General features: G+C 29.6%; 3 protein-coding genes across 4 annotated transcripts; 1 reads left to right on the top strand and 2 right to left on the bottom strand.

Moving 5' to 3' along the window:
• Positions 1-14626: 14626 nt before the first annotated feature.
• LOC123263950 (tyrosine-protein phosphatase non-receptor type 9-like) lies at positions 14627-15676 on the bottom strand. The gene has a single exon (XM_044726995.1). It carries the CDS (start codon positions 15650-15652, stop codon positions 14627-14629), a length of 1026 nt encoding a protein of 341 aa, XP_044582930.1. The 5' UTR covers positions 15653-15676.
• A 1567-nt stretch (positions 15677-17243) lies between these two features.
• LOC123263842 (tyrosine-protein phosphatase non-receptor type 9-like) lies at positions 17244-18438 on the bottom strand. The gene has a single exon (XM_044726876.1). The coding sequence runs from the start codon at positions 18213-18215 to the stop codon at positions 17244-17246; it is 972 nt and encodes a 323-aa protein (XP_044582811.1). The 5' UTR covers positions 18216-18438.
• A 2039-nt stretch (positions 18439-20477) lies between these two features.
• LOC123263855 lies at positions 20478-25388 on the top strand. Of its 2 annotated transcripts, XM_044726889.1 has the most exons (8): positions 20478-20957; positions 22013-22188; positions 22305-22528; positions 23160-23261; positions 23356-23460; positions 23538-23636; positions 24880-24990; positions 25202-25388. In XM_044726889.1, exons 3-8 carry the CDS (start codon positions 22317-22319, stop codon positions 25347-25349), a joined length of 777 nt encoding a protein of 258 aa, XP_044582824.1. In that variant the 5' UTR covers positions 20478-20957; positions 22013-22188; positions 22305-22316; the 3' UTR covers positions 25350-25388. The 2 variants fall into 2 exon arrangements, with proteins under 2 accessions (XP_044582824.1, XP_044582826.1); XM_044726891.1 differs by lacking the exon at positions 20478-20957 and having other exon boundaries at positions 21970-22188.
• The last annotated feature ends 262 nt before the right edge of the window (positions 25389-25650 follow it).

Raw genomic sequence — 25650 nt, 5'->3', positions numbered from 1 at the left:
AACTTTTTTGTATCAAATTTTCTAATCCACGTAACCCTATCTTACAAAATTTATCAGCGTCATAAATTTTGCTATTACAAATTGAGCAAATTATTTCTGGTTCAGACATTATCATAGAAATAATTCACTACGCACAATAATAACACTGTAGATCAGCAAAAGAAACAAATATGAATGAAATGATATAATGTTTGCAACACAAAAAAATTAAACGTACAATAGCAATAGAAATACTTAAGTGGATTTTATTCTCCGCAGAAACTATAACAGCTGTTCAATACCACGTGAGTCAAAGAACTACGTATACCAAAACAGCATACAATCCTATGGTAACAGTATACATACTTATCGAAATAACCTGATGATAAAACAGAGACATACAGAGTGAATCAACAGAGGCGCTAAAATTCAAATAAAAAATATCTAAATTTTAAATGAAAAAAATTGAAAAAAAAGTTCTCCAAACGATAGGATATCTTTACGATTCATAAAATTTGGAATCGATTGATACCTATATTGTGAAATCGATTTTTCAAAAGTTAATTAAGACTTAGAAAAAATTATAAAAATTATGAAAATCTGGGCGGGCACTTAATTCACAGATTCGGTAGAATCTGGCGCCAAGTCCCGTTCAAATCCGTTGTAAACGGAGCGCCAGACTACCGACTATGTTTACTGTAAGCAGAACGGGTTTTTGAGGCTGCGAAATTTTATTTAATTCTACGGTACTTTTTTTACCCAATTTGTTTATCATAACAGTAATTCATAATTTATTTCACCGTATTAATTAATTATATTCACTTATAACAATTTATTTACTTGAAATTATTAAATTTTATCAGCACATACTATAGCTCGCTCACAAATTTCGATCCTGACTTTTTTTTGATGGAGAAAAGTCAGCGCCACAGACTAGATAAAATAAAAATGTGTAGTAATCCTCCTATAGATAAGCAACTACAGTTAAAAAAAGTAATTCACAGCTTACATTTACGGCCGCCAGGGTGCACTGGAATTACATCTACATAAACTGTAGCTTCAAGGGGATAGTTTGCAGTGAAAAATGCAGTCAACACGAGATTTAAGTTGTTATCAATTGTAAATTTTCATTATAATTACAAAAATACTAAAATCCGAACAAAAACAGTTTCACTGTAAAAAGTCGCGCCAAGTCCACGTTCATAAGACTATTAGGAAAAATAGTATATTACAGCCACCTAGGGAAGTAAAGTAAGAAATGTCTCCAGATCACATGTAATTGTTGGCCGAGGCGAAGCCGAGGTCAACAAACATGTGATCTGAGGCTTTCTTATTTACTTCCCGAGGAGTGTATACTATTTTTGTCCGACGAAGGCGGAAAGCGGCAACTTAGTTTAGCGCAGCGGGACGAAAGTTGCCACTTTCCGCCCGGAGTTACAAAAACATACAAAATAAAAAAATTAAAAAATCCAAGTAACCGATATGATTGTTTATGATTTTCGGAAATTAAAAAAAATTTTATTGTAAATTTAAAAATAAAAAAAAAAATTTTAGAACGTACTTGGTGTGCGTCATTGTGTATTTCAATTTTTTTAAAGTCCTAGTAAATAGATTTTACGAATTTCATTAAAAGTAAAATATTTTGCAACCACGCACACTAAATACGTTCTAAAATTTTTTTTTTAATTTTTAAATTTACAATAAAATTTTTTTTAATTTCCGAAAATCATAAACAATCATATCGGTTACTTTGATTTTTTAATTTTTTTATTTTGTATGTTTTTGTAAAGAAAAAAAAAATTTTTTTTTTCCTAATAGTCTTATGAACGTGGACTTGGCGCGACTTTTTTACAGTGAAACTGTTTTTGTTCGGATTGTTATTACAGTCAAAGCTCTCTGAGGATGAATGCAGAGGAAGAATGTGGTCAAATATAGAGAGGTCCAATACAGAGAGCGTCGACTGTATTCGCTTCACATTATTATTATTTCCCTCATCATTCTCCGACAACGGTTTGAGGGGAATGGCGCACGCGCACTTCCTCGGATCCGGACATCGAGTCCCCGTAGAGCTCATATTTTTTTAAACTAGTTACCTATATTTTTGTATTAAAAAATTTTTTTTTTTCAAAATTTTTTTTCTCATATCGATTCTTTATTGCCGACAAAATTTTTTCATGCAAAAAAAATAATTTTTTTTTCATTTTAACTATTTTTTAATGCAGAAATTCGAAAAACTGAAAATTATTCATATAAATTCAAAAAAATTTTTTTGAGCTTAGCTGATTTTTTTGCTCATAGAAGACAACAAAAGCTTTAATTTAAAAAAAAAAAAGTAAATCGATTGATTTTTCGCGGAGTTACAGCTATTTGTTTATAAGCGCTTGAGCGGAACCGCGCGTTTTTTCATTAAAAAATTAATATCTCGTAAACTATTGGTCGTAGAGACATCGGGTTTAGCTCATTTTGTTCCTTATTTAACTCTCTGAATTTCATACGCAGCATGTCTCGACTACTTTTGCGTAGTTTCCAAGATATTTTAATTTAAAGCTACTTGCGAAATGGCTATTTTTTAAACAATTGATTTTCCGCGATTTTTTTTTTTAAACAATGATCTACATATTTTTCTTAGTATTTTGAAAAAAAAAATTGCAATTTACTACATTTGCATCGGAAGTCGTAAACAAACGGCCTAATATTTCCCTGCCGACTGGATTACTACTTCAGCTGAGAAAAAAATTTTCTCACCTTGAGAAAATTTTTCTCGAGAATATTTGATACCCATTTTATATTATTTTACCGTGCAATTATACATATTGAATGAAAAAAAAAAATGATGAAATATTATTTGATCTTGCCATTTGACATGTTAATCAATAAAAATATTTATGAAAATTAACTTCTATCTTTATATTTAATTTTTTGGAGCAAAAGAGAAATTTTCTCAAGACAAGAAAATTAACTTCTATTTATAGATTAAATTAACCTTTTTTTTATATTTAATAAATGTATCAAGTTACTTGAATGACTTAAAGTTTCTGTAGTTCTGAAAGATATTAATTTAGATTTTCCGTATCATTGTCTCGAGAACAATAGTGAGCATGATACTCGGAATACTTAATTTAATATGTCTAACGATCTATAACAATAATACTCCGGACAATAAGGATTATGACCCTCGAAGCTTAAATAAATTAGTAATTTTTATTCAATTGAAAACTTGAAAAAAAAAAAATTTTTTTTTTCACATTTTCCGAATTAGAATCGCATGGGGTAATTGTGCTTAGCGGGTAAGTGTGTGCAACCCCTTTATTTATGAATGGAGAGAGGGGGAAGTTTGTGAAATGTGCAGGCAAATTAAAGGTTTGTAGGTAAAAAATTAGCTTATGCAAGAAAAACCCACGTGGTATCATTAGTTTATTGAAAAAATTAAATATTAACAATCTGGTGGCGTAAAGGTTTAATTTTTTGTCATGGCAAAAATTGTCACACTGTACTAAGGATAGTAACTAAAGTAAATTCATTTTTTTTCAGTCAATAATGTATCTGAGCTTTTTATTTAGCATAACATTCCAAGTTATGTTATGTCTCAATAAAGTTATGCAAGTATTATTAAAATCAGTCTGCTTAGGGCATTAAAATTCACTTAGTTCCCTTAGTTGCTTAAATTAACCCCACACGAGAGCGCACACTTACCCTTAGTACGGGGAAAGTGTAAGCATTTAGAATCATTCGGATTAATCCGTTTTTTTTCCGTAGTGTTAAAGTTTTAGACTTTATTTATTAATTTAATTATTACCTAGATAAATACTCTATCAGAGACATATTTTTATTTTCCTTTGATGCTTATCGTTTAATTTAGACACTAGTTTTAATGGTTAAATGCTTACACTTGCCCTACATCACTCTATTATTGTATCCATCAACCATAAAACTGTGTTGTGCTGTTTTATTATAAAATTACAGAGCTTTTCAAAAGTATTATATTGTTAATTATTAAAACTGCAGTATAATTTTGCCAAAAAAAATTTTAGCGCACCATCAATAATTACAATGTTTTGCGCTACGATAGTGATTTGCAAAACTACTATAATATTTTACGATAAAATTTCCCTGTCTTTCACAGAACTGTGGATCAGTTAGATTATTACCTAAATCAATACTCTATCAGAAAAATATTTTTATTTTTCTTTCATACTTGTTTAATTTTTACACTAGTTTTAATGCTTATAAGTGCCCTCGCGGTTTTTGAAATACCGTAAATTTTCGGTATTAATGCATTTACCATAAATTTACCGTTATAATTCTGAAATAATACGGTATTTTTGTGGTTATTTTGGCCAGTCTTTTTACTATAGACTTATACAGCATTTCTACCGTACTTTTGCTGCAAAGTTCAGAAATAATACGATAAAATTACTGTAAAACTCTAGAATTTTTACCGTAAAAAATCTATGTATTAATTATAATATTACTATAATTTTACAATAATAAAATCGTATTTCTACGGTAAAAATACCAAAGATATACTGAAATTTTACCGCGTTTATACTGATATAATTAACGATATAATGCTTTCTACCGTAAGATGGACGGTTGTGTTCATTACTCGGTGAGTCTTATTAGGTGACTGAGTAAATAGATACGGATAGTGTCTCTGATAGCTCAACTGGTAGAGCCTTCGGCGCGTAACTAAATGATCCGGGTTCGAATCCTGGTCTGGACTAAAAAAAATGATAATAATAATAAAATCAGAGAAATTAATTTATCAACCTCTTAAAAATTATTCATGATAATTTATAATATTATAAAAAAAAATTTTAAGCTATTGAATAATAGTAGTAAAGCAGCATATTTTTGGTATTTTGCCGGTAATAGAAAGTAGGGATCTTCTTTTCCGGTTTTTTGCTGCAATAGTGCCGCAGATATACAGTAAATATTCGATACATTTACGGTTTAAATACTGTTAATATACCGTAATTTTTCTATTGTATTGCCGTAAATATTCTGAATTTATTTCGTAATTTTTTCGTAATAATTCGACAAAAAAACTGGCTAAAATAACTGAAGTATTACGGTAAAAATACAGCATTCATATCGTATAAATACCGAATCTTTACGGCAATTGCAAAACCGTAAGGGTGCGCACACTTGTCCCACATGACTATATAATATCTTTTTTTTATACAAAAGGATATTGAATACCGTATAAAAAATAAAAGGCTTGCAAACTTCTCAGTTCTCAGCAACAAGTTGTTATACTTGTATGTTTTACGATAAGTATTCTATAGTCATATCAACAAGTGATTCTATTTTCTCGGTATGAAATTTAAACTTAATTCTCTCCGTTCCACAGGTGGCATCACCCAAAACTCTTAATCCTCAAACTTTTAATTTAATGACAATCATAAAATATAATTCATCTACTTTTCAAAGGATATATATGGGTGATTCTCTGTAAGGACGGCTTAAATCTGTACAAAATTGTCCGACTAAATTATTTTTGATTTTATTAGTAAAAAATTAACAAGGGCTACAAAACTATCAGCTTCATCATAATAAATAAAAAGCTGATTTAATTTTTGCTTTTTCGATATTTGTGTGTCTTTTGCCATATAACATCACAGGGGACTGTTTGCCAGGGGACTGTTTTTTTTTTATCAAATTGAAAAAAATCAAGCAAACTATTTCAATGCATTCAACTTTTCAAGTTCTCAATGAATGTTTACATTAATTAGAATAATATTAAGACTTATGGATCGAATTTTATAAATAAATTATAAATAAAAATAGTTGCCAGGAGACTGAGTTTTGAAGTGGCCCAGACACATATTTCCAGCACAAACGGTGCTTTGACACTAAATAAAATGCCAATAAAGCGCTAACAGCCCTATGGTTATTAACTCAAGGCTAGTTAGATCCTTATAAACCTTACAAAAGGTAAAATAATACGCTGGATTTTTTTTTTCTCTTTGAACTTCTGGCAGGGGACTGTTCTTAAAATGCCTGGGACAAACTTTGGTTTAATGAATTTAATGAAACAAATTAATTAAATTTATAAACATTATGTACCAAATTATATATTATGGACGAATAACTTAAAATTTAATCTTAAAGTTTTAATTTTGGGAATGAGACAGCCCAGGGGACTGTTATTTCGGTGGTTTACCAATTTATAACAAAAAAACCAAAGTTTATTTCATTTTAGTTTTCAATGCTCCAAATAGAGATGTTTCTTTACTTTCATAAAAAATTTTTTTTAGTAACAAAATAACAATTTTTCCAATAAAAAAATAACTGGGACAGCGAAAAACATCCTTATAGAGAATCACCCATATATTTAATCCATTGAAACACGAGTTAAGCAGTAGATAGTGTATAGTAGAATATATATAGAGAAAAATAATCCTCAGTACTTTTATAGTATTTTTATTATTCATATCACGTTTTTAAGATAATAATGAAATTGTTTTATAGCATAAATGTGTTATTCATACATAATTCTTTTAGGAATTCTTTTAGGGCAATGTATATTCCTTGTTTCCGTCATATTAAAATCTAAGAAATAAGAATGGAAATGATATCGACTTGATCTAGTATTATTATTATTATGATTATTATTATTATTTTATGTTTTTCTACCACTAGATAAAGAAATGAAAAATAGGTATGGAAGTCACAGGAGGGGAATTTCTAGGGCATCAATGCCGTTTTAATAAAGACCCTCGAGACTCGTTGCGACGCTCATATCAAGCATTCTTTGAAGTCCGAGCATTCTCTTGTGGTAATAGATAACCTCTTTGAGGTTGAGATGAATCTATCATTTAGTTGTTATTTAATTATTAAAATTGTCAATTAATTCTCGGCATTTACTTATTAGTAAGTGTTACTTACTAATAATTAATTGTTTATTATAAATAAATCTGTTATTTAAGTACCTAATACTTATTTTAAACAAATAATATTTGCGACAAAGATATGATTTCAGTCTATTTATTTTAATAAAATAGTTATTTGCTTATAGTTCAAAAATATTTCTTTAGTACTTTAAAATCATATATTTCAGTAAAATCACATTTTTTAACTATGAACAAATGTGATATTTTAATTTTGGTAAAGAAATCATGCTTTGTAATATAGTAAATAATATCTGAGATGTTTTTAGGGTCATCAAAGCAATCAGGATCACTTTATTTATATAATTTCTATTAGGGCAATTTATAATAAACTAAAATAATTAGCTAGGAGTTGGATTTTTATAGTTTTTTTCCATTATTAAATTCATTTTAAATTTACCTATGTATATTAAATAAGTGAATTATGTTAGGCTTTGGATAAAGGCATTAAAATTAGGATAACTCAAATAGCAAAAGTTCCCACTCAAACGTCTTATCATTTATTTCAAAGGAGATTTGTTAACTATTAAAAAATGTTATTTTAATTAAATAAACAGGCGAATTCAATGAAATAAACCAAAACAAAATAGATTTGGTTAAAAGTAAACCATATTTACCCGAGTAAAAATGAAATTATTATTTTTTACGGAAAAATAATAAATTTCGTTCGACCGCCGCACCACCGCTGCACGACCGCCGTTTGGCGGACTATTACGCTGCACGCTAAAAATTTACTCCCCCTAGCATCGCCGCACTACCGCTGCACCACCGCCGCACCAATGCTAAATCATACCTACAATTTCACAAAAAATGGTATCATAATTAATTTATCACGCAATAATTAATTAATAAATAATGCGACTAGAAATCTTTATGTAAGACCTATTGATCAACCTCCTTTTAATCGAATGCCTAATATTAAAAAAAAAAATTTTTTTAAATCAGGCCAAAGCACCGCGAAATTATTGATTTTTTTAGTCGTATTGTTGATGTAGATTTTTAATTTCGTCCTCGGGTTGCACAGAAGCAGTACGCCTATTGAAATACTCTGAAAGAATTTTAAAAATTGAACTGTGATGGGATTCGAACCTGGATCGTCTGCATGGAAGTCTCGAACATTGCCAACTGCACTGCAAGCCATACTTAACTTAAAAAATTTAGTTAAGCTATTTGAATGATCAACGAATATATTATTTCAATGTATATACCATCAAACAGTGGTATGGTGCGGCGGTGGTGCAGCGGTGGTGCGGCGGTCGAACGAAATTTATTATTTTTTCGTCAAAATTAATAATTTTATTTTTACCCGGGTGCGTCACAGCTGTGGTGCGGCGGTGGTGCGGTGAATAGATAAATTCTTTACTTGTCACGGCGGTGGTGCGGCGGTGATACGGCACTTATAAAATAACCAAAATTGTCACGGCTGTAGTGCAGCAGTGGTGCGGCGCTTAAAAAGCCGTGCAGCGGTGTTGCGGCGGTGGTGCGGCGGAATTCTGTTTTTACTCGGGTAAGTAAAACAAATTTTTCAATATTAAATCCGTATTTTTAAGCTATTTTAAATAAATCTACGAATTTAAATCAAACAAACTCTTTTCTGAGTATAATACTCTAAGAGAATAATTTATTTAAATCAAATGAGACTTTTATAAATAAATTTGTAGTTTAAATACCGCCTCATACTTATTTTACACAAATAAATTTATTTGCGACAAAGATATGGTTCCAGTCTATTTATTTTAATTAAATAGTTATTTGTTTATAGTTAAAAAATCTTTCTTTAATACTTTAAAATCATATGTTTCAGTAAAATCACATTTTTTAACTTTAAACAAATGTGATATTTTAATTTTGGTAAAGAAATCATGCTTTGTAATATAGTAAATAATATCTGAGATATTTTTAGGGTCATCAAAGCAATCAGGATCACTTTATTTATATAATTTCTATTAGGGAAATTTATAATAAACTAAAATAATTAGCTAAGAGTTGGATTTTTATAGTTTTTTTCCATTATTAAATTCATTTTAAATTTACCTATGTATATTAAATAAGTGAATTATGTTAGGCTTTGGATAAAGGCATTAAAATTAGGATAACTCAAATAGCAAAAGTTCCCACTCAAACTTCTTATGATTTATTTCAAAGAAGATTTGTTAACTATTAAAAAATGTTATTTTAATTAAATAAATCGGCGAATTTATTCAATATCTAACATATTTTTAGGGATCTACACTGCAATTTTAATTATTAGGGCAGCAGTCGACAATCGAAGCTACTGTCAGTAATAATGGCTGTTACTGTTACCGTCAGTAAGCCGATATTTTAGATACTACCCCAACAACCAAACTTGCAGTGCAGAAGTTGTTATCGATTGGTGTCAATCGGAAGTCAAGCTCACTGCAAACCTAGATTTTTCAAATGTTGCTGTTAGATTGGTGCCAATTTGACTCTTAATTTTTTTAATTAATATAAGAGACTTTATAACCGAAGTCTTATTAGATAACTATTTCACTGCATTGATATAAACTTTGCGCAATTATCTAGAAAATAATCCTTAAAATTCATGAAAAGAAGACTTAGATAATTTTATTATCTAAATATAAAATTCGGATTAGCGGTATTTTACTGTGAGAATAATTTATAAATAAATTATATCACTATTAAAGAGTTTTTAAATTATAAATAGTCTATATATAGTTGTGATATCATTATTCGGCTATCAAGTAAGATTACAATGTAAAATAAATCTGTGACTAATAAAAATTGTCGTAAGTATACATTCTAGCGGGACAAAAACGAGTGATATGTATCGATAATGACTATGAGATTAATCATTACATCAAACATTAATTATGCATAAAAAACCCACATGGTATTATTAGTTTACTGAAAAAATAAAATATTAACAATCTGGTGGCGTAAAGATTTAATTTTCTGTCATGGCAAAAATTGTCACACTATACCAAGGATAGTAACTAAAGTAAATTCATTTTTTTTCAGTCAATAATGTATCTGAGCTTTTTATTTAGCATAACATTCCAAGTTATGTTATGTCTCAATAAAGTTATGCAAGTATTATTAAAATCAGTCTGCTTAGGGCATTAAAAATCCACTTAGTTCCCTTAGTTGCTTAAATTAACCCCACACGAGTAAGCACACTTACCCTTAGTACACTGATAGAAAATTTATGTTGACTCAAGAGATATTTTCTTGATCTAAGAATTTATTTTGGAAGACAAATGATTATTTTGCTTTAAGAATTTCTTGTCTTAATTTAGATTTTCTTGGCTTAAAAACTATATTATCTTCAATCAATACATTAAAGTTTTTCAATCAAAATAACATTATCGTTTAAAAAACAGAATAATTCATCAAAGTATATTTCAAAAACTAAATAGTCTTTAATTGTTATACCATAAAAAACTTATTTCTTGGAAATAAGTAAATTAATGACTCAAAAAAAAGCCATTCTTAACACAAGTCGGTTACATCTTGAATCAATGTTATCGCCTATCCTGAACCAAGAGACAAAAATTCTTGAAAGAAATATATTTATATCTAATTTCAAGAGTTCAAGTTTTGAAGAAAAAAAGTTTTTTGAATCAAGATTGTTGTTCTATCAGTGTACGGGGAAAGTGTAAGCATTTAGAATCATTCGGATTAATCCGTTTTTTTTCCGAAGTGTTAAAGTTTTAGACTTTATTTATTAATTTAATTATTACCTAGATAAATAGTCTATCAGAGACATATTTTTATTTTCCTTTGATGCTTATCGTTTAATTTAGACACTAGTTTTAATGGTTAAGTGGTTACACTTGCCCCACATCACTCTATTATTGTATCCATCAACCATAAAACTGTGTTGTGCTGTTTTATTATAAAATTCCAGAGCTTTTCAAAAGTATTATATTGTTAATTATTAAAACTGCAATATAATTTTGCCAAAAAATATTTCAGCGCACCATCAATAATTACAATGTTTTGCGCTACGATAGTGATTTGCAAAATTACTATAACATTTTACGATAAAATTTCACTGTCTTTCACAGAACTGTGGATCAGTTATTTACCTAAATGAATATTCTATCAGAAAAATATTTTTATTTTCCTTTCATGCTTGTTTAATTTTGACACTAATTTTAATGCTTAAGTGCGCACACTTGCCCCATAAAAAACTAATTTTTCCGAAAACCAGAATTAAGGTGCGCGCTTACGCGCGCACCTTAATATAGAATTTACATATACTTTCATGCTTATGATACATTCGACCAATCACATCGCGAATAAATTAGCTTCTCATACATTTTACCTCAATTTTATAATAAAAATATCAAATCCTGCAATTCCTTTATAATTTCAAAAGCTATATACTTCAAATTCTATTCTTCAATCGTTCTATAATAATACATTTTTAGTAAACCATCTGTTTACTAACTAAATTCACTCTTATCAGAATCACACAATAACTTCCGAAACATTATCATGAAAGTCATGAACTACTATTGTGTCGCAACTAAATATAGCCCGTATCTTGACATCGAATTCACTGTGACATCACCGACTATCTAAAAAATCTTGACATTGAATTTATCGTGACGTCATCAACTTTAAAGCTGAATTTTTTCTTAGTCCAATAATTTTCACATCGCTAACATTACTGTTAGGATTATGCGATTTCCTATACAAAATATACTGAACGCCCACCTGGGCTCAACTCGATGATGAAATTTAGAAATTGTAACCCAAAAAATTTGATAGTTAAAAAAAAATTGTTTTTATACGCAAAACATTCTTTAAATTCAAGGCCTTTATTATTCTTTACTGATAGTGAAGTAATATCATTTGGAACGAAAATTAAACTAGATTTTTTGAGTTCTCATCAACTCAAAAATTTCATTTCTTTTTAATTAACTTTCATTGCATATTTTGAAGGGTGTTTTACCAATTAAAAGTCCAAAATTTTGCGAATTAGCATTTTATTATCCAAAAAAATATTATTATCATCATACTCAATTTTAATTGTTTTGTTATCCCATTGGTATCTATATCAAACTATTGAAATAATTTTTAGTTAAAACTGCTACATAATACGGAAAATGTACCTAATTAGTGATAAAATCAGCTATACACATGATTCTTAAAATTGTGACGATAAAACCTATCTATAATGCGCAAAATAAATTGTTTTTTCCTATTAATCGTTAACTAATCCAGTCGACCATAACTTTCCTCAATTATATTTCTACAATTAAACAGTTTTAGCAACTATAATTATATTTTCTGTTTGCTATTAAACAATTTTGTCCAATAATAACTACACCTATAATTAATGAGACCAGAAGTTAATTGGCGCGCGCAAGCGCACGCCTAAATACAGAGTTTTTCTATATTTTCATGCTTATGATATATTTGACCAATACATTACGAATAAATTGGCTTCACATACATTTCATCTCTATTTTAATATAAAGATATTGGGATTATTCTTCGTCAGTTAAAAATTAACAGTAACTAACTAATTAGTTGTTTTGTTATTTATATGATTCGTAAGAAGCCCTATAAAGGTGCTCGCTCTCTAAAGTGACAAGAAACATTCATTAAAAATGGATGGCTATGTTTTTACCGTAAAAAGCTTTCTATTGCGCATCAAAAAGTTTATTCTGAAAACAGATATAATCTGTCGATAATTAACTTAGTTTTTCATTATACTAATTTGTAAAATGTTTTTACATGACTCAATGTTTTGGCGAGAAACTCGAGTAACTTCCGTTTTAAACAAACACATTAATTATAAAAATAAGTTGCACCCAAATATTCTTTATTTTTATGCAGATGTATTTTTAAAGGATTCTGCGTACACGGAAAAAAATTTCTGGGAAAATTTACGATACAACTATTGTAAAGCTGGACTATACTTTTATTACTATTAATTTTCAAATATTTTAGAAGAAAATTTACTATTTATTCATGAAATTTTACAATTTACGATTAGAAAAAATACGATATTACTATTGTAAAAAGTAAGAATTAAAATTTCCAGTGCTGCCTCTGTATCTTTCCACTAGAACTATAACAAATTTTACAATAGTTGAATTGGAATGTTTCTCAATTAGTGTGAGTGTTGGCCGTGCACAGCGCTAGACTCCGAGTTTATGTAAATGTTAAAGGACACGAGTGCTAGTTTACCTCGGATAGCGTAGAGGGAGAGTCTCTGGCAGCCACCAAAGAGTTCTGGGTTCGATTCCCGGATAGGACGGAAATTCCGATTTCTTTTTTTGGTTACTGTATGGTATCAATTAGCCCAACCTCCTATCTCTCCCCCTCCCTAACATTTATTTTAAAAAAACCGACTGTGAACTTTTACAATAGTTAAATTGTAAAGTTCACAAACACATATTGTGTGTATAATTTGCTCTATAGTATTCGACTTTTTAAGTCTTTTGCTAGTCTTGTTTTTTGGATAAAATTTACAATAGTAGATTGTAAAAATTACAAAATAACAAGTTTAGTCCACCGCTACTATTTTATTCAATAAAAATTACGATAGTGAAATAGTAAAAATTCCTTCAATTTTTTTCCGTGGAGTTTAATTAATAACACTGTAATTAACATATCAACTGTAAATTAGTCTATTACAATTATACAATATTAAACATGGTTGCAACGTTAACATACCTGGAAAAGTGTTTTTAATTTTGTATCACGGCGGTGCCATTTTTTGGTTCAGTGCTATAGTATCTGCTGTTTTTAGTATAATAAGTGTATAGATATGTTACATAAGATACAAATTTAGAACTACGTATAGATACAAATTAAGAATCACTTTTTTTATTGTGTACCAAAGAATGAATACGCGAGAATTTACTTACTCTATACTAACTATATTTTTAGTTAAATATGGGCTTAATAGTCATCTTGATTAACTTTAACACAGAAAACAGATAAAATAATTCGGACAGCCCGAGCCGGGAATCGAACCCGGTTTCTTTTGGTTACGCACTAAGAGCGCTTACAGTTAAGCTATCTGAAACATCGTCCGTAACAACCTATCAGTCTAATAATTTTTTGGTTAATACGATAGAAAAATACTTATTAAAATATAGTCGATATAATTATTTATCAATACTTAAACTAATGCATAAAGTAACTACAAAAAAAAAGTATCGAAAACTGTATTTTTATACTTGCAACGTTATAATTCAGCTAACAATCTATTTTTCTCTCAACGCAATCATTTTGAACTGCGGTATTAATAAAATCGGTAGAAAAGTACATTAATTCTACTGGTCAACGTATAAGCGTGACGCTGCACTCAGTTATATTTTTTTTATTACATCTCCAATATTTACTAAAATTATTCAAAAAAATTTGACTTTGTTTCTTAAACATTTTAGAATATATTAATAATTCTTTCGAATATTTTCGAAAACGTTAAATTGCTGAAAAAAAATTTCTTAAAAAAATTTTGGAAAATCCAAAAGTGCACGCCTCATAATCTCATTTTTCACAATAAAATTGATTAAAATAAAATATAAAAATCAAAATAATAAAGAACATAAAACTGATATTATTTAGTGGCGTTATAACTCTAAGGTGAGGAAAATAATACTATAATAAAATGTATAGATAAAAAATCCATAGTCATATATTAGTTTTTTATAAATAATAATTTAACGACATATACGCTTCGCTTATGAGGCGTGCAAAAAAAGTTTTAAAATCTGTATTTTTATACTTATAACGTTATAATTCAGCTAACTATCCACTTTTCTTTCAGTGCAAACTTTTCTTGACAATTCCATTCTAATTGTCTTCAAATAACATTCATAAACTCTAACATTAAAGCGACATCCAATTATATCTTTAACAAAGCTATTTAAGCAAGAAAGAGACATTTTCCTAAAAACCAAACTAAATTTCCTAACTTGGTCAATAAAAGCCTTACCTTCCACTTCACCGTCCAAAGATCTAGCTTTTTTCAAACGCAACACTTTTAAGCTACCCAGTAAGACCTTATTAATAAACTTAAACTCTTCCAAGCTGAAAAACTCAAAGGACACTTGACTTTTGACACTTAAAACATTGTCTATCACTGAAACTTCCTCAGTCTCTATCAACTGGTCCAAACAAATGTCCAGCACACAGATAGACACTGCCCTTTCAAAACAACCTACACTGTGGATCACAGTAGGGCCAGAAGCACTCTTCTTGCTTTTCGCTCCACGATTTTTGTTCACCATCTCCAAGAAGGATATCAGCTGCGCAGATCCGTTTGAAGGAAGTTTATCCAGATAGTGCAAGTGAAACTGCAAGTGCGTTATTTTTCTTGATTTTCTTTCCATTATGTTCCTTATCGTAATTTGCAATTGTGTGTAATACTTGCAAGAATTATTTGCCGTTTTCTTCCTAATAAGGAATTCACCAACAGCATATGCATCATCTTGAGAATTGTTCAGCCAATTGCGATTCTTTAGTGTTCCGTCGAATCTAACGATCACTTTGCAACACTTTTCCCATATAAAGCTCCAAAAATTGTAAGAATCAACTTCTGGTCCAGAATTGTTGACTATCACAAACTTCTTTTCAATCTTAAACCCGTCGACGTAGTAAGTGGAAAATATATCGAAGCCAATATTCCCAACAATTGATTCACGGTCCCATTTTTCCGCCTTTTTTGTCAATTGGTGTTCGTTAACTAATGAATGTTCATTTTTGATTATTTGCTCAAAATCCAGGCGGCTTCTTCGATTTTGAAACTCTTGGATGCTTTCTGTTTTCATTTTTGCAAAGAATGATTAAATTGTTATCACGATCACTGACAGTGTTAGACTGAACGCTCAAGACAGTAAAGTTTGCTTATAAAGATTCCTCGTCGTATTTACATCGTTTCCCAAGAAATAATAATTTGAATGAATCGTGACCGCTTTCTACGATGTTAGCTTAATGAAACGATTGAGCGGCCAATTTCCAACGAAATGTATTCTGTCACATGTCATGTTTTATACGAATTTATGGACCAGTATATTACACAGATCTATATATGAACAGTTATTTAAAAAGAAATTTTGACGAAAACAATTTTTAAATGGTGTTAAGAAAACTTTTGCAAGTTTTACTATTGCATTGTAAATCTTTAAGACGATTTGCAAGATGGGTTAAATGAAAATAAGGTGATTAACGATTGACTTTGTTTATTGTTTAAAAAGGCGTGTGGTTATTTTATAAAAAATTAGAGTAAATTATAAAAATATTAAATCTGGCAATTGCGCATAAAGTAGAGAAGGTTGACAGCTTGACGGAATTTTTCTTAAAACAAAATTGCTTATTTAGGAGTCTAGAAGACTGTATATCAATGGCATAATTTGCCGGAAATCTGTTATTATTCTAAGGTACCTTGGTACAATTGAGAGTTTTCAAGCTTTAAGCAAAAGACCACGTACATTGTGTAGGTTATCAACAATGTCCTGTATAATGATGATAAAAACCAATTAAATTGAAATTGGATGAGCATGTTTTGGCTAACACGTTCTCGATAGGGATTAAACGATTACGTAACACTTACATACTATTGTTAAATATTGCAAGGCTCATGATGCGAAGCATCAGAGAGTGCTTTACGATCGAACAAATATTTTTCGCCTCATTTCGGCGACTATTTTTATTATTATACTCTTGTTAGTTTCGAAACTTTTCTAAACGAAAATTAGAAGTTAAATTATCTAAAACAATGTTGAAATTTAGTTCAAATTAGAGTGTTTCCACGAACTACGTGCGAGTCCTTCTAATAAATTTTATCTCGGGTTTCTTCGGCTTCTTTCGGATTTACCACATGATTAAATCCTTTGGTAACTGAGAGTTTAGAAAAATTCTAACTTGATATTTAACAAAAAAAAAATGTTGTTGGTATTTTGGACGACTGATGATAAGAAGCATCAGAGAGTGGTTTACGATCGAACAAATTTTTTTATTATAATTTATTTATTTTTATTATTATACCCTTGTTAGTTAACGGAATCAAAATATTTAGCATACTATTGTCTCGATTATTTAATGGAGATTAATTGTATACTTTTAAAAAATTTATTTAGTGCAATAGAAACGGAAAAAAAAATCAAAATAGTTTAAAAAATTTTCCCGTCCGTCAAGTATGGACCTTGTAAACACTGTAGTTTGCCAAAAAATCCATTAATTCAGTCAAATGTTTTTTTTTTTAATTCTTTGAAGGAATTGCAGGCCCCCTACCGCAGATGGCTATGTAACTCAGTGTCGTTTAATTGCAATTAATAAAATAAAAAACCCAAAAAACTGTATATCTTTATATATTGTCTACTTTTATCCCACTATTAATTACAAATCCTATTCAAAATTACATCAAGATCTGAACAACAAATCTACATCACTTTTAGTCAAGTGTGAGCGCAACTCCATGTACACTTTAATATTCGTCCTCAAAGTAACCAAAAAATAAAGCACAAGATTATTAACAAAAATATAGTGGTTAGCAGTTTGCATACTTAATCTCCGTTGTTGTCTTACTTTTATCACAATTGAAGGCACTGATACACTCGCAGTGTGTGCTATTTGGTACAAGCATATGTCTGCAACACAATACGCAGCAGTTCTTCCGATACCTTTTTCCCCATGAACGACAATTGGACCCGGTAAAATTTGGTTAGTCTTCAACATTTTTCTAAAAAAAGCTTGGTATTTTCTATTGACGGCTAACAAGAAGTCAATAAGCTTATTAACATCCGGAGCTACATTTTCCGGCCAATCTAAGTACTTGAAGTGATGGATGAGCCTCACTTTTCCAGTTTCTAGATGAGTTACCTTCAATGTTGTTTGAATATAATGAGAATTCCGCTTAATGCGTTCTTCCTTGATAATGAAGTCTTTAATCAGTGTGTTATCTTGAATTGGCGCGAAATACTGGAGATTCCTTGGTTCTAATTGTTCTGATTGTTGCTTGGTGCCGTTTAACATCACAATCACTCGGGAATTCTCCTGCCAGATCATTTTCCAAAAATCATTGAACGTTCCAGGCATTGGCTCTTGCGTTGCAATAAATTTGGCACTCATATCAAATCCTGTGATATAATTCGCGTTGATGTAATCCGAGCTGTTGTTAGATTTAAGGACCACCCGGGAAATGTCCCAACATGGATAATCAGTACATTTGTTCTTGTTTGCGTTGCAGGGAAGGAAAAAATTAACGCAAGTGGCGACAATTGGTAGGTTAATGATGCTGTAATGCTCTTGACAGATCATTTCAAGGTATATTGGGTCCGCTGATCGACGCACATAGTCACTAACTTTGAAAAATGCTGAAGAAATGACAGCCATTGGAGTTAGATTAAAATTTAAGCGGAAGTGTGAACGCAACTAATGATTATGTTACACTAATGATGGTTTTTATAGTACTGGAGTGGTTTGAAGTTCGTTATCGAATATTATTAGGTTTTAGGCTAATTAGCGGAGGTACAGGCTATAAGGATCGATTTTCCTCCTGATAATACTAATCAACTTGACGTCAAACAAAATTTCCTACTTTAGGTTTATAATTGAAGTATTTGTTAGGTATATCCAGTAATTTAATTGTATAGCTGGGTTTTCCGGTAACTAACGAGGAAAAAAGGCATCCAAGCGATCCAAAAATACTGAAACTATAATAGTGTATTAAAGAGGTTCGAGCGAATCTAATGTAAAAAATAATTTCCAAATTTGAGCTTTAAAATTAAGTATACGTATAAATAAATACGTAATTTATCTAATCCCAAAATTTAAGAAAGATTCACCGTTTTAGTTACTTAGATGTTAAATTTTAAAAATCACATATTTTATCTCCTTATACACGGGCTCTTATGGCGGACAAACGTTTTGTCGAGTGTTTAATTATTGTTTTCAATATTAACCTCCCAACTTTAACGGATAAAAAACTATACACAAGAAACTTGGATTATTGCAAAATATTAAATCAATTTAATAATAATACATTACCAATATAATTTTTGAATTATTTAAAGTCAAATTTTATGTTTGTAACTGGTTTATCTTCAGCCATTTATTCGAATAAAGATTTGACAACATCGCGTCAACAGCTGAGAAAAAACAAAAGGATAGAAATATAGTTACAGAGAGAGAAATGTTTAACTCACACACTCATCTACGTCTCAGGTTATGGGTATAATCAAGCTTGCTATTGTCAAATCTGTTTATTTATTTCGGCAAGTAATAAATACCAAAGTCATTTTATTACTTTATTTTATTAAATAAGTAAAAATCGTCAATTATTAAATTGTTTAAATTATTTTAAATTGAAATAAAGAATTTTTACGAATATTGGGAAGACTAAAATTAAAAAAAAAATTTTAAAACTATTTTGACTCATTAGTTACGCTCGAACTGCCTTAACATGTGATATAATCAAGATCTTTATAATCTATTTTTGTTACACTGAGAAAACAGTTTGTGTAAATTCGTAGATTTATTTCACTTCAAAACTGCATCATCAATATAGTAAGTGATGACGCTCGGCGTCTGAATCTTATTTTGTCTATGTGTCCGTTTGTCTATCTTATCTTATTGTGTCTATTTGTCCGCAGACAGCGATTTCAGAGAGTTTTGACTGTAATTCGTCAGCCTATAAAGTATGTACGCATTGAAATATTTCCACAGAATTACAGTGAAAAATCTAAACAATAGTGGGATAAATGTACATAATATATAAAGATATACAGTCTTTTGGGTTTTTTATTTTATTAATTGCAATTAAACGACACTGAGTTACATAGCCATCCGCGGTAGGGGGCCTGCAATTCCTTTAAAGAATTAAAAAAAAAAACATTTGACTGAATTAATGGATTTTTTGGCAAACTACAGTGTTTACAAGGTCCATAGTTGACGGACAGGAAAATTTTTTAAACTATTTTGATGTTTTTTTCCGTTTCTATTGCACTAAATAAATTTTTTAAAAGTATACAATTAATCTCCATTAAATAATCGAGACAATAGTATGCTAAATATTTTGATTCCGTTAACTAACAAGGGTATAATAATAAAAATAGTTGCCGAAATATGGGGCGAAAAAAATTTGTTCGATCGTAAACCACTCTCTGATGTTTCTTATCATCAGTCGTCCAAAATACCAACAACATTTTTTTTTTTTAAATATCAGGTTAGAATTTTTCTAAACTCTCAGTTACCAAAGGAGTTAATCATGTGGTAAATCCGAAAGAAGCCGAAGAAACCCGAGATAAAATTTATAAGAAGGACTCGCACGTAGTTCGTTAAAACATTCTAATTTTAACTAAATTTCAACATTGTTTTAGATAATTCAACTTCTAATTTTCGTTTAGAAAAGTTTCGAAACTAACAAGAGTTAAATAATAAAAATAGTCGCCGAAATGGGGCGAAAAATATTTTTCGACCGTAAAGCACTCTCTGATGCTTCGCATAGTAACCCGTGCAATATTTAACAATAATATGTAAATGTTACATAATCGTTTAATCCCTACCGAGAACGTGTTGATAACCTAAACAATGTAGGTGGTCTTTTGTGTAAAGACAAACTTGAGAACTCTCAATTGTAGCTAAGTACCTTCCTGAATAAGCAATTTTTTCAATAAAAAATGCCGTCGCGCTGTCAAATCTTCTCTACTTAACGCACAATTATTCGATTATTGTCCAGGTCAAGACCTGCCTATCCCAAGGCAATTAATTTTATTTTTCGCGGTGTCTTATAACATATTTCGGTGCGATTAAACTTTTTCGTGTAAACATTATAGTTGTTATCTTAGAATTGCGGTGAATATTACTTGAAGATGAAAAGTAAAACAATTCTATCTTGTATTTAAACTAAAGGTCGAGTAGATGTTTACATTTTGCTGCCCCTGAAATTATTATTTATCTATAATGGCTTGTATAACAACTTGTTTAATGGGTCTCAGAGATGTAATTTTAATTGTAATGTTCGAGCCAGATAAGCTCTCTGGCTCCTTATCTATAGTAAAGTAATTCGAAAAAGACTTCATTTTTTTCGAAAATACGCTCGAAATTATAGTCACGTGGGATAACTATACTTCGCGGGTAAGTGTGCGCAACCCCTTTATTTATGAATGTAGAGGAGGAAGTTTGTGAAATGTGTAGGCAAATTAAAGGTTTGTTGGTGGAAAATTAGCTTATGCAAGAAAAACCCACGTGGTATCACTAGTTTACTAAAAAAATAAAATATTAACAATCTGGTGGCGTAAAGATTTAATTTTCTGTCATGGCAAAAACTGTCACACTGTACTAAGGATAGTAACTAAAGTGAATTCATTTTTTTTCAGTCAATAATGTATCTGAGCTTTTTATTTAGCATAACATTCCAAGTTATGTTATGTCTCAATAAAGTTATGCAAGTATTATTAAAACCAGTCTGCTTAGGGCATTAAAATCCACTTAGTTCCCTTAGTTGCTTAAATTAACCCCACACGAGTAAGCACACTTACCCTTAGTACGGGGAAAGTGTAAGCATTTAGAATCATTCGGATTAATCCGTTTTTTTCCGAAGTGTTAAAGTTTTAGACTTTATTTATTAATTTAATTATTACCTAGATAAATACTCTATCAGAGACATATTTTTATTTTCCTTTGATGCTTATCGTTTAATTTAGACACTAGTTTTAATGGTTAAGTGGTTACACTTGCTCCACATCACTCTATTATTGTATCCATCAACCATAAAACTGTGTTGTGCTGTTTTATTATAAAATTCCAGAGCTTTTCAAAAGTATTATATTGTTAATTATTAAAACTGCAATATAATTTTGCCAAAAAATATTTCAGCGCACCATCAATAATTACAATGTTTTACGCTACGATAGTGATTTGCAAAATTACTATAACATTTTACGATAAAAATTTCACTGTCTTTCACAGAACTGTGGATCAGTTAATTACCTAAATGAATACTCTATCAGAAAAATATTTTTATTTTCCTTTCATGCTTGTTTAATTTCGACACTAATTTTAATGCTCAAGTGCACACACTTGCTCCACGTGTCTCTAAGTAATTTCTTTGAAATTTGGACGAATAAACACAATCTAAATTAATTTGCAGATCTTAAACTTATAAACCTATTTTAATATCTTATTTTAAGTGTAATAGGTCACCTTACTTTGTCAGCCCAATGTCATTATTATTGACGTGTGGACACATTTATTTAACAGTGATTGTGGTATCTTTGATAACAGAAGTACAGCTTAATTGTATCGGTGCCCACTGCGCTTTAGTCACTCCTGTGAATCCATCTGGGAACGCAGCTTCACAATTGCAGTAATTATCTTATTTATTTTTTTAATTATTCTCATGCATATTAAGTGACTATTTAAGAACTAGATTTTTAAAAAATCTTATTTGGAATATTTAATTAGCTTTGATATAATTTTCAGATCTTTTGAAACATGAATGAGTACCAAGCACTGACACCAGAGATTCAAGTACCGAAGGAATGGCCGGTGAATGGTATAAAAAACATAGTAGAATTCGTGGTCCAGGATGCAATTAATTGTTATCGATCGGGAAAGAAGTTAATCATGACTGTAGGAAACGTCTCGGCTATGATTAAGGACAACGGGACTAAGCCGGGATATGTTTTCAAAAAATTAAAAGAAATGTAAGTATACTTTGGCAATTTTGTTTAGAAGAGTTTTTTTAAATTTGTAGATTTGTTTAAAGTAACTTAAAAATAAGGATTTAATATTACAAAATTTGGTTTATTTAAATATGGATTACTTTTAACCAAATCTATTTTGTTTTGGTTTATTTCATTTAATTCGCCTGTTTATTTAATTAAAATAACATTTTTTAATAGTTAAAAAATCTCCTTTGAAATAAATGATAAGACGTTTGAGTGGGTACTTTTGCTATTTGAGTTATCCTAATTTTAATGCCTTTATCCAAAGCCTAACATAATTCACTAATTTAATATACATAGATAAATTTAAAATGAATTTAATAATGGAAAAAAACTATAAAAATCCAACTGTTAGCTAATTATTTTAGTTTATTATAAATTACCCTAATAGAAATTATATAAATAAAGTGATCCTGATTGCTTTGATGACCCTAAAAATATCTCAGATATTATTTACTATATTACAAAGCATGATTTCTTTACCAAAATTAAAATATCACATTTGTTTATAGTTAAAAAATGTGATTTTACTGAAATATATGATTTTAAAGTATTAAAGAAAGATTTTTTAACTATAAACAAATAAATATTTTATTTTCTTTCTTTTCAGAAAAGACGAAGACACTTACAAAATTGATTTAATAATTCCGGTGAGAGTTACGATATTAAAGCATACTAATATCGGTCCTAATGACAAAAAAGATGAGGCGGTGTAAGTATTTCCAAACTATTACATTAATTTAAAAATGCGTAACTTAAAGAAGCATATATATTTTTATCATTGTTATTTATTTTTTTTCTTTCAGAGAATATCTGCCCATGAATCTTAAATTTGATCATCCAATTGCAAAATTGGTTTCTACAAACCCTGATCGTCACACAGTTATGACAATCGTTCCAGACGTTAACAAGTAAGTCTTTAACTAATTATTTTCATCTTTTAATTGCATAAAAATGTCTTTGCATGTACCTGAAAATATTTTCACAGGTTTTTACTACTAAAAGGCATCAAAGGCTCGGAAAAGTACAATTATGCTATATGTACAACGTATAGAGTTCACAACATCAAGTGGCTCGATGATATTATGTAAGGATGACCATCACTTTTATTTAATTAAAATTCTTATACCAAAAATTATTTATCTATATTATCAAGAGAATAAGAAAATACCCTATCTCTAAATGCATAATTAAGAAATGACGCTGTATCTTGATAACTATTGACTTTTTTAAAGACATAAGCTCATCCTCACATTATACTCATCGAGACCTTTCATTTGAGTACCCACATCAATTTTTCATATATTTTATATATCTATATATATAACGGTATAATTTTATAGACCAAAAAAAAATAAGTTTCTGAAAGTTTCAGTTCAAAATTTAAATTTTGAAAGGTCGCTCATAATTTTTTTTTTTTTCTTTAATTAGTCATATCGCCGACTTTAAGTGTTGAGAGTGGTACGTTGGGGTCTTTTTTGTTTGAAAAAATCTTGACCTACGCGGCGAGGTCAAATCTCAACCAAGCTGGTTTCTAAGACCAACTTGGGATTCGAACCCACGCCTGGCAGTTGATTAAATACAATTATTAAATTAAAAAAAAATTATATTTTCTATGTTGTGCTTGATTTTTAGTTCATCTCGTGATGTATTTTTATCAATTATCGTACTAAATAAAAAAAAAAAAATGCATGAAATTTTAATTTGAATAGTAAAAGGTCGCTCGAAAAAATCTAAACTAATGCACTAATGAATTGAAAAAAATTATGAGCGACCTTTCAAAATTCAAATTTTGAACTGATAATTTCAGAAACTTATTTTTTTTAGTCTATAAAATTATACCGTAACGAGAAAAAAAATAAAAAAAAAAAAATTCGATTTTTGACGATTTTTGAAATTTAAAAAAATTTGGAGCGACATCTTAAAAATTTTTTTTTTAGCTGTCCTTTGGAGGGAGCTCATAAAACATCAAAAACTAACATTTTTTCACTCGAGACTCAAAAAAAAAAATAGTCGGTTTTTTTGCGCCACATGTATACATGAAAAATATATAAAAATGCATGTGGGTACTTAAATGAAAGCTCTTGATGAGTGTAACATCAAGATGAGCTTATATCTTTAAAAACATCGATGTTTAAGAAAGTACAATGCAATTTAACAAAAGTCATTATTTAATAAAGCAAAATTTTATTTATTTATAGTTGAACAATCACATAGTGACTGCAAAGTTGCTAGTTATATTTTCCGCCAATCAATTACTTAATAAACTTATCATGTAGCTTCGTAGGACGAAAAAAGTTTAATTTTTTTCAACGATTTGAGTTTTTCAGGACTAACGTTGAATCGGGCGAGTCTACGACAGAAACTTCCATAGTTAATGCACAGCAGATTTCAAAAAATAAATGGGACATTATGTGTTATCACTGCCCGCCGCAACCTCAGTAAGTTATTACACTTTTTAACGCTTCTTACTACATATTCTTTATCAAGTTTTGCAGTTTGTGCAACTGGCATTGACCATCAGACCTCGGTCTTTTTTCAATTTTTACTATTAATTTTTTTTGCTAATTAGTTACTCTAGCTAGAAAGTTATTTGGAGGTCAAAGTCAAAATTTTGGTCCCTAAATTTTAAATAGTATACTTTTGTTACAGGCGATTCTGGTATAGCTTGGAGGTAGCATTGCCTTGGATTATTACTTCAGGAATTTTTTTTATGTTTACTACTTTGATTTATGTTTGGATCTCCATTATTCAGAAAATTTCATTGATCTACAATATTGATAGATCATTTAGATCTTAATTATTAAATAATTAGTTTATACTGATTTTATATATTAGAATTAAGACGATGTTTATTTTTAGTATAAAATATCTTTATCTATTTTTTAATAAATGGGTTCAATTCGAATGAGACTGTAATTATAATCTCCTTAATATGTAGTCAATACCCATATGGCAATCTTTTTCAAGGCTTGAGCAAGTCTGGTCTCAATTTCGATAGTTGTTAGTATCTTTTTCTACCTATGGCTCTTGTTCCAGATACTTGTAGCAAATTCAATTGACAAGACATCGGAGTAATTCTGAAAAAACACTTTTTTCGG

The sequence above is a fragment of the Cotesia glomerata genome, linkage group LG4 (genome assembly GCF_020080835.1).
Source record: "Cotesia glomerata isolate CgM1 linkage group LG4, MPM_Cglom_v2.3, whole genome shotgun sequence".
NCBI classification, from domain to species: Eukaryota; Metazoa; Arthropoda; class Insecta; order Hymenoptera; family Braconidae; genus Cotesia; species Cotesia glomerata.
The sequence above is the reverse complement of the archived record's forward strand: the minus strand, read 5'-3'. Positions and strand labels throughout refer to the sequence as shown.